The sequence below is a fragment of the Corvus cornix genome, chromosome 3 (assembly GCF_000738735.6).
Source record: "Corvus cornix cornix isolate S_Up_H32 chromosome 3, ASM73873v5, whole genome shotgun sequence".
NCBI classification, from domain to species: Eukaryota; Metazoa; Chordata; class Aves; order Passeriformes; family Corvidae; genus Corvus; species Corvus cornix.
The window spans coordinates 100,601,037-100,610,679 of record NC_047056.1 but is presented as its reverse complement, the minus strand read 5'-3'; the positions used below and the strand labels follow the sequence as shown (position 1 = coordinate 100,610,679).

Sequence of the window (9,643 nt, the reverse complement as noted above, 5' to 3'; positions counted from 1 at the left end):
TAGAACCGTTTCCTGCAGAAACTCACAAGGAATCTGACGAGTCCGTAAAACTCTTGTCTTAAAAGGCTCTTATTCGGCAGTAAGTACTTTAACACATGCTTCTCGGTGCTATAGAAATGTTAAACACAACCATTCAACTTACTGCAGCAGACAACCGTGAAAAAGAAATCACACTTATCCCTACGAAGATCCTTCTATTAGCCATTCTCTGCCCTCGCCCCCAATTCTCAATTTTCTCTGCTAATATACACGCCATTAAATGATTCTTTAATGATTTCTGGGTTTGAGAATTTTACCTGGAGCTAACGTCATGCTAAGTGCTCAATAGTGCCCCTGACATCTCATGTTCAGTTTTTTCGCCATACCAGTGGAATGTAAGAGACACTTTGGAGAAATACTCACTGGTCTGCAAAGCAGCTCCTGTTTGCTTTAGGAATCAGTAAAATAATAGACATGTTTTATCTTAAGATCTAGGAAGTGCCGCAGACCTGAACCTGTCTGCTCAGCAGCCTGCCCTTTTACGGATGGAAATGCCAAGACATCAGTATTTTGTAGCCATTATGATTAAAATGTTTATTCCGTGCATCTCTGTGTCCTCATTTCTGAAACAACTTGAGGGTGAAAACGGCTGTCTTTTCTTACTGTGCCAACAATTTCATTCTCTCGAAAAGCAGGACTGAACCGTTCTGAAAAGTGCTCTTTTGTGAGCATGGAGCAGTGGGGCTGTGGATGGGGGTAAAATTTAGCCAACTTCAGATACGTCAAGTTCAGCTACTAGTACTACACTACAAAATTGACAGCTTACTTAATAGAGTAATAATAGCTCTGCAAAAGCCTTTGTCTGGATCTGTGCCCTACATATAGCCCCAAGCCCTAGGGCCCACCTGCAATGTGCAATCTTTGGGGGAGGGGGGCGGAATACCAGCTTTTCAAATCAGTTGTTTCCAGTATTTTTGAACTGGGATGCTGAATTTTCGCATAAAAGAGCCACCTACGTGCTGTGCTGCTGGACCTAAACTTTCTAAGCGTCTGTCGAATGCAAGCAGGTTATTCGAGGCTTAACAGCCCTTTTATCAGCATGCACCAGTCCCCTCCCCCTGCCTGTATTTGCCCGGACTGCAGCAGACTCAGCCGGCCTAATTTCTACGGAAGAGCTTGCGACTAGAAAATATATTTTTTTTTCAAATCTAGATGCCTGCCTTGGTTGTCATAGAGGCAGTAGCAAAGCAGCTCGGCCACCAAACAGGATAAATCCCTGGCCTGCCTTCCTTCCCCCTGAAGGCCTGCGCGGGTTCTGGCTCAGGCCCGGGCACCCGCCAGCGCTGAGGCAGGAGCGGCTGGGGGCGCTCTGGACAGGGCAGGATCCTCGGAAACTGCTAGAAGCAGACTGAGGGTGCTTTCCCCGGGGCACCAGCGCTCGCCAGGGCCACCTACCCCACGCTCCTGGCCCCGACAGCTCCGAGACTGCAGCCCCTCCCATCGGTCACCGCCTCCCGCCTCCGCCCCTCAGCGCCTCCCCAGCCCCCCGCGCGCCGCAGCGGCTGGCGCGGCCGCCCTCCATTGGCTGCAGCCCTGCCCAGGCGCCGGCGCGGCCAATGGGAGGCGGCCACGGCGGGGCGCGTGGCGCGGGCGGGGCGGGGCGCGGCGCGCAGGCCGTGGCGGCGGCGGCGGCGGCAGCGGCAGCGGCCGAGGGAGCGGGGCAGCCATGGGGGTGTACGGCGCGGGCCGGCTGTGGTGGGGTAGGAGCCGTAAGGGCCCGGGGGAAGGTCTGAGGAGGCGGTGGGACACGGCGGGACGCGGCTTCGCTTTCCCCGGTTTTGCGGGCCCCGTCGTGGCGGGAGGGATCGGGGCCCGGGGCCGTGCGGCCGCTCTGCTGGGCGGCGGGCGGAGCGGAGAGCCTTCTGAAAGGTGGGAATCGCCCTCTTCTCCCAGGCAGCTTGTCTGGACTAGAGGATATAGACTTAAGCTGCAGCAGGGGAGGTTTAGATTGGACATTAGGAGGAATTTCTTCACAAAAAGGGTGATCAGATATTACAACAGGCTGCCCGGGGCGGTGGTGGAGTCACCGTCCCTGAAAGTGTTTAAGGGAGGACTGGAGGTAGCACTCAGTGCCGTGGTCTGGTTGACAAGGGGGTGATCGGTCATGGGCTGGACTTGATCTCAGAGGTCTTTCCCAACCCCATGGATTCTGTGGGGACAGTGCTCGGAGTCGCGGCTCGGCTGTGGCCGGTCTGTGCCGCGGGGGCGGGCATTGCTCGGTGGGTTAGAGAAGCACAAGTAGAGAGATTCTAAAGTCCTAAAGATCCCAGCAGCAAAAAAAAGAAAAGAAAACCGTGGTTATCTCTCACCCTACTAAAAGACCCTCTTTGATTTGAGTAAGCGGCGGTGTTGTGCGTGCCTGGCTGCCCTGCCTTGCGATCTGGTGCTTTGAGGGCAGCAAGAGAGCAGTGACCGAGGTCAAACGGAGGAGTCCGAGGGGAGCTGGTGTTCCTCTGCCCCTGCTGCTGCCTCTTGTGTGCCGGAGGAATTGGTAAACGATTCCCACTCGGGCCCCTCGATGGAAACGCTGAAGGTGTCGGGAGTTCTGCCCCAGGCCGTGGCTCGCCGGGCGCACGTGTGCGGGGATGCGTGAGCTCCGGCACATCGAGCGCTGCTGCAGGACGGGGTATTTGTAGGAGGAAGTTCGCAGAATCATTATCATCATCCCGTGACAAAAGCTTTTTTAAATAGATCTCCAGACTTGCAACTTTACGGTTCAATTAGGACTAGTAATACCAGCGTGGAGCTGCCTTAGCTGGTTTATCCATGCTTCTGTCTATGTGATTTGCTTACATTAGAAAACAGCTTTTGAAATCAGATTATCTATTTGTTTTTTCCTTAATAATAAGGTCAGATTTGCATTTATCTGTCGTAGATGCTTGCAGGAAAATGATCTTTTCCTTTGCTGAAGTTGAATTAAACCTTGAATGTTTCACTGTAGAAAGTTATGCCACCAGTTCATGACTCATAGTTTTAAAAAAATGCAGTGACAGGTGACTAGGTGAATTTCACCATGTACTTTCTTTTGTGAGTTCTCTTTAGCAGGTGTATTTGTATATGTTAGAACTTCTCTCTTTGAAGGGACAGAAATGGCTGAGTGAATTTCATCTTCTGAATGTATTCTGCCAGAGATCACCTAAAAGGTGAAGCCAGAATATGCTGATTTCAATTTAATGGTCTTATTCTGTCTAGAGGAGATTTTTTCTCTTGAGAGTGACTGTAACATTCAAGGAACTTTTTCCATCCTTACTTTCTTACTCTACCCCAGCAGCAGCTGCTTCTGTAGGTCACCGTAACATGCTGTGACAGCCATGGATCTCCTCGAAGTCAGTTGATCAATGCTGATGAAGTGCAGCTTGTGTATGGGCGTCCTGAAGAGACAGAGCCAATCTAACTCGTGCATCTGATGGTGGAAACCGATTTTGATCACCCCAAAAGAAAAGGGTTGAGTCCTCGTTCTAGAAGAAACCATTAGGATGGGGTAGTGGTGCAGTGGATAGGGCACTGGGTTGTAGTGTGGCATTTCAGTCCTGATCTCTGCTTGAGTAACGTGGAAGATTTTACTTCTGTCATCTTCACTCACCTACAGAATAGGGGTAATGAAACCAGCTTTAATTGTGTGGGACTGATAAAGTGTAGGTGATGCTGTGCAATCTGTATACCATGTGCTGTAGCATTTCTGCATCGTTGACCTGTTTTTCTCTCATGTTGAGTCTTGAGAGAGACTGTGCAGCTTCCCATTCAAGTTAACCACTTGCAGTAAAGCTATTTTTTGTCTGGTTCTAACCTGGGTGTCTGAGCTCTTGCTCCCTCCAGTCTTTAGTGGATTAAGAAAAGTCTTTTGTTGGGTGCTTTTTGTTACACAGATGCTTGTCATCTCTCATCAAGTCATCTCTCAAATCTCCCTGACTAGGTAGAAGGAAGGATTATGAGATTTTATGTACAAAGTCTGAAGCAATAATAACTTCCAGAAATTATCAGAAGTACAAAGCTATAAGAGAAAGCAATTTCCTTCTATCTTTTAATGTTATTTTTTTAGCATTCTCAGAGTGCTTGAGTTATTAACCAGAGAGATTTAGCTGTTATTCTCCATTGATTTATCTCTTTATGCTAAAGAGATAAATCAATGGTAGACTAAGATCCTCATGAGCAAGAACGATGCACTACCAGTGCATCAAGTGCTTGTCCTAAAATCAGTGTAACTGTGCCAAACCTAGTTGGGACAGTCCTGCATGATGTGATCCTATAAAAGATGTGTTTGAGTGCCTGCTGTGCAAGAGGTTTGAACAATTGGCTTAGGAGTTTCTATGAGAACTGGAAGAAAACATAGCTGATTGTGGGGATCCCTGGAGAAGTTCTGGTGGTCTGGTACCAGCAAAAGTTAGGGTAGGAGCTTTGACACAAGTCTCTCTATAGAGCCGTAACAGGAGTGGCATAACTCAAGCTAGCTTTAGGCACAGACCCTATTTTATGTGATCCTATGGAATCATGTTTTAAGTGAGGAGGGAGAGCATCTATCTTGCCTTAACTTCCTTTTTTATCTGGTCTAACTGGAATCCCTTCCCACCACTGCTGATTTGCAAAGAGTGGGGAGATGATTTAGCCGTGGCAACAGGAGAGGCATGGATGTTCAACAGGAGTGCTGATGTCTTTGCTTTTCATTGTAGGCACAGTGAGCTGCACTTTGTTCCTGGCAGTTAATGGTTTATATTCAGCCAGTGATGATGTGATAGAGCTCACACCAACTAATTTCAACAAGGAGGTCATCCAAAGCGAGAGCCTGTGGCTCGTGGAGTTCTATGCCCCATGGTAAGAACTGCAGCTGTGTACTTGCTTGCTCTAATCACAGAGGAGCAGCACAGGAATCTGCTGCTGATCAGCTCAAGGTTTCATTCAGCTGTTGACAGCACAGTTGTCATTTTGATGGTCACATGACTGGCAAAATAGCTGTACCTGTGATTCCTGTTTTAAATATTTTCATGGGGGAAAAAGGCAGGAATTGGCATTTCAATTTGGCAAATAGGGTCTGCTAGCAAAATCTTATATGCCATTTTTCTACTTCAATTTTTCTGGTTAAATTAGTATTAAAATGACTGATTAAAGTGCAGTAGGTAAATGAGAAGGTCTCTCACTTCTGTGTTCCTGAACGTAATTCTGATGTGAGAGCACAGATCTGATATCACACTTACAATTTCCAATTTCCATTGAAAAATACTGGCTTTGTGCATCTTAATTTAGCATCTCTCTTTGTCTCCTGTTCTGCTCAGGTCCAGAGTACGGAGTCTATTCCATTTAAATTCTGGTGATATATATATATTCCGTCATTGTACAAATCCTCTGTGATACTGCCATCCAAAGCTCCACATTCTGAAGAAAGTGGCCTTTTGTTGCAACAGCTGGACTGTGTCTGGGCTGAGGGGTTTAGGGGAAGCCTTGCTGTGCCTCTTCTAGTGTTGCTGCGGTCTATATAATGTGGAGGTTTTTCTTCAGAAGCCTGAGCGATGATGTGATCTTGTGGTGTAGTCTCTTCTCTTCATGAGTAAATCCTCAGTCTCCTACAGTTTGCTGTGAATGACTGTGAAATAGTTGTCAGATCTGAATGACATTTACCATTTTTTGGGTTTTTTTTTCTAAAAGGTGTGGTCATTGTCAAAGGCTAACCCCTGAGTGGAAGAAAGCAGCAACAGCTTTAAAAGTAAGTTTAGGCTTTCAAATGTGCTTGTGGAAGTGGATTGAAGAGAGTTTGGCTGTTTGACATCTGGATTGGGAACATGGAGGGGTTTGGTCCTTAAAACCATTATCACTTTAATCATACTTGTCTAGCCAGAGAAGTGTTATTCAGGCACTTGAAAACTTGAAATCCAGGATTTTTGTTTGGTTTGGTTTGTTGTATTCTTTTTAAAAGAAGCCATTGAATTGTAGAGGAAGAAAGTCAGTTCTGTCCCTGTGAATTCCCATTTACTGTTCTCTAGGACTGAAAACAGCTTTGTAAACCATTGGTGTTGACTGTTTTTTTAATTATAGAAAAATTAGTCATGTCATGATTAGCTGAACTCTTGCCTATGTAAAATATATATATATATTCTCCTTCTAAGAAAACCAAACAAAAAAACCCAACTAAATAATGGCCCAAACAATTTAAAATTTATTTTGTCACACTGAAGGAAGAAGTGGACATTTATAGTGTTCTGTATGCTCGTGGGGGGAAATACCTCTCTTCTGTTGACTGTTCTGTTGCTGTCCTAGTAACTGTCGCTCTCTCTTCCCCTGTTTCCCTTGTGCCCCCAGCAGAGAGTATAAAAGGTATTAAATCACTGTAGAAGTCTTAGGTGTCACTTTTTGTTTTGTTTCTGCAGGGTGTAGTGAAAGTGGGTGCAGTAGATGCAGATAAACATCAGTCCTTGGGTGGACAGTATGGAGTCAGAGGGTTTCCTACTATCAAGATATTTGGAGCCAACAAAAACAAAGCAGAGGATTATCAGGGTAAATGTGATGATCTTTTAAATGTTGCATGCCTAAAAACTTCCCTGAATGCAGTAATTATGGTAGCTGTGTTGTGTGGTGTTTCCTTCCTGTCTAGTTCTTGTAGTAACTGAGAGACAGATGTGTGGGAGTGGTTTGACCAAATTGTGTATGTCTTAGCATTGTCTAACAGTCCCACCTGCAGTTCATAGTTGGTGCTTGATAGGCAATTTGAAGGAATTATTCCTTTCTTCCTGTTTATTTGGAGCTTGCTGTAGAGTCACCCCTCCTCAGAAAAGCCAGGTAATGAAAAGGTGTAGTGAAGTCAGTCCTGCTGCTTGTGTTTAAGTCAGATGTCCCACCACTAGTATTGTATCGCTCATAGCCCAGTCCTGCTTTTCCTGATAGGTCATTAGGGTGAGGGAGGATTAAGTTTGTAATTAAGTTAGGAGCACACCTTAAACTGGCCTTTTGATGGTTTGATCACCTATTTTTCTGCACTGCAGGTGGCAGGACAAGTGATGCTATTGTCGATGCTGCTCTGAATGCTCTTCGGTCCCTGGTGAAAGAACGTCTTAGTGGCAGAAGTGGAGGATACAGTTCTGGAAAACAGGTATTTGAGGGAAAATGTGTTTGTTTTTCAACTGGAGACTGTCTTGTACAGGAGATCAAAGCTTCCAACTCAGTCACAGAATTGGAAGGGATGTCTGGAGTTTTATCTAGTCCAGGCACCCTGCCCAGTGCAGGGCCAGCTGGAGCAGATTGCTCAGGCCTGTGTTCCTTAAAGTTGTGTGTCTCCAAGAACTGAGACTCCAAATGGACTGCATTTTCCAGGGAAATTGTTCCAATGTTTGACCATGCTCACAGTAGAAATCCTTTCTTATGTTTTAGGTTATGGAATCATAGAATGGTATTTCTTTAATTTCAACTTCATCCCTTTTGTCTCTTGTTGCAGAGAAGAGCCTGCCTTTGTTTTCTTTGCTCTCCTTCACCCTCTCGTCAGATGTCAGATGCTTAAAGCCCTTAATCAGCTCTGGCTGGACTTCCTCCAGTGTGTCCATGCCTGTTCTGTGGCGGACCCCAGAAGTAGACCCAGCACTCCAGGTGTTCCACATTGTGCTGAGCAGAGGAAAAGATTCCCTCCTCAGACCTGCTGGCAACTCTCCCTAGTGCAGCTCAGGAGGCTGTTGGACACCTTTGCCACAGGGTTACAGTGCTGGCTCATGTTCAGCTTGTCCACCAGGACACTCATGTTCCTCTTTGAAAAGTTGCTTTCCAGTTAATCAGTTCTGAGTGTGTGCTGGTGTATGGGGCTGTTACTCCCCAGGTGCATCTCCTTTTGAACTTTGGGGTTCCTGTTAGCGCTATTCTCCAGGTGGTTGAGGTACCATTTGCCTAGTCCTAGTCTAAGTTAGACTGATTAAGGTTTTTTAATTTGGTAGTGTTTTTCTGAAGTTGGCTTGCTGGATTTCTCCCTGAAGGTAAATTGAAAAGCTTCTGGGTCCTACTACTGTTTCTAAATCATGGTGCAGGGTACAGTCTGACATCCTCAGGGTGGCCAGATAGAAGACCTGGGTGGACTTTACCCTGTAGTGTGTATCATGCTCCCCCATGTTTGTTTTGCCTGGAAACCAGAACTTGGTTAGAACCAAGTCTATCTAGAGATAGAGGTAGGGGTTGGAGAGCACTTTGTTCATGGACAGATCAGAGCATGAAGAACTGAGAAAGTGTTCCCACATCTTCTTGGTGGTCATTTTGACCTGATTTCTCCTTTTTCAAGAGAAGGTTCATTTGCTGTGTTTTGAAAGTGCTGTGGGGAGTAGGCTGTGTGTACTGTCAGTTTTAAAAAGGGAAAGTTGTATGACCTAACACTGCCTGTTTTGTATCTTGCTCAAATAAAGATAATTTGGTGCAATGTGACACACAGGAGTTGGCCTGTGTGGGAGACCAGTTTTGGTTACTTCTTACACGAGGGTCTGTTTGTTTCTTACAGAGCCGGCAGAGCGGAGGTGGAGATAAGAAGGATGTGATTGAGCTGACTGATGACAGCTTTGATAAGAATGTCATAAATAGTGATGATGTATGGATGGTGGAGTTTTATGCCCCATGGTGTGGGCACTGCAAAAAGTAAATGAGGTTTTTCTTCAACAATTCAGTTCCTGTTAGTGCCTGTTTTGTGTAATACCCTTAATCCCCTAAAAGAGACCTTGCATATCTGGTATACCAGAAATGAGGTTTTTTGTGAGGTGATCTAACAAAAATGTGTGGGCTTCTGCTCAGGGCCCCTTGGTGCTGCTCTGGCTGCAATCCTTAGCAGTAAAATTCCCAGTTATCAGTAGAAATAAGATCCAGAAGCTATATTAAACTTTTCATTCCTTCAGATGCAGGACATCAGTCTTGTTTGGATAACCCTCTTAGCTGTCATTCTCAGCAAGAGAATTTTTTCTTGAGTAAAACATGCTACATAATGTTGAAGTGTGGTGTACTTTTCCTAGCTCTGAGAGAGCTTAGGACACTTGTACTCTCTGTTTTTCAGCCTGGAGCCAGAATGGGCAGCTGCTGCCACTGAGGTGAAGGATCAAACAAAAGGAAAAGTAAAGCTGGCTGCAGTAGATGCAACAGTCAATCAGATGCTGGCAAGCCGATATGGGGTGAGTGTGCTTTGCAGTGGTTACAATTGCCTTTCCATCTCTACCAAGTCAGATTTCTCTTCAATCCTTACTGAACTGTTCCTTAATCTGGTACTACTTAAATGTTTTGTGCTAAAAATAAGTGACACATTCAGTTTTTTTCCCACAAATAATTCATGAATGTCAGTAACAATATAAATCAATGAAGAGAGAGGAAAAGAATTAACTTGGATATTGCTGAGGAGAAAGGCTGTTTATTTCCATAAGACCTTGTGTACCTGTATCATCTGGAGTAAGAGGTCTCTCTCTTCAGACTGTAGGCTGGTTGGGCATCTCTGGAACCCTTGCAGCCAGTTATCAGGGATCACTCAGACAATATCAGCTGGCCAGATGAGGTGTGTTGCTTGCCAAAAGAGAGCAGATACTCTCGGATTTGTAGTACAGTCCACGGAGCTTACAGTGTGTTGTGTAGTTTCCCTCTAAGTGCACATGACTGACAGTGAAGGGAAACA

At 45.7% G+C, this 9,643-nt stretch overlaps 1 protein-coding gene across 1 annotated transcript in view; it reads left to right on the top strand.

The window, feature by feature from the left end:
- The first annotated feature begins 1,653 nt into the window (after nucleotides 1-1,653).
- PDIA6 (protein disulfide isomerase family A member 6) overlaps nucleotides 1,654-9,643 on the top strand; it is a 15,621-nt gene continuing 7,631 nt past the window's right edge. Inside the window, exons 1-7 of the mRNA XM_039569604.1 lie at nucleotides 1,654-1,739; nucleotides 4,707-4,848; nucleotides 5,677-5,734; nucleotides 6,396-6,522; nucleotides 7,008-7,114; nucleotides 8,495-8,628; nucleotides 9,038-9,152. Coding sequence (XP_039425538.1) covers nucleotides 1,706-1,739; nucleotides 4,707-4,848; nucleotides 5,677-5,734; nucleotides 6,396-6,522; nucleotides 7,008-7,114; nucleotides 8,495-8,628; nucleotides 9,038-9,152 — 717 coding nt within the window. The 5' untranslated portion in view covers nucleotides 1,654-1,705. The remainder of the gene's footprint in view (nucleotides 1,740-4,706; nucleotides 4,849-5,676; nucleotides 5,735-6,395; nucleotides 6,523-7,007; nucleotides 7,115-8,494; nucleotides 8,629-9,037; nucleotides 9,153-9,643) is intronic.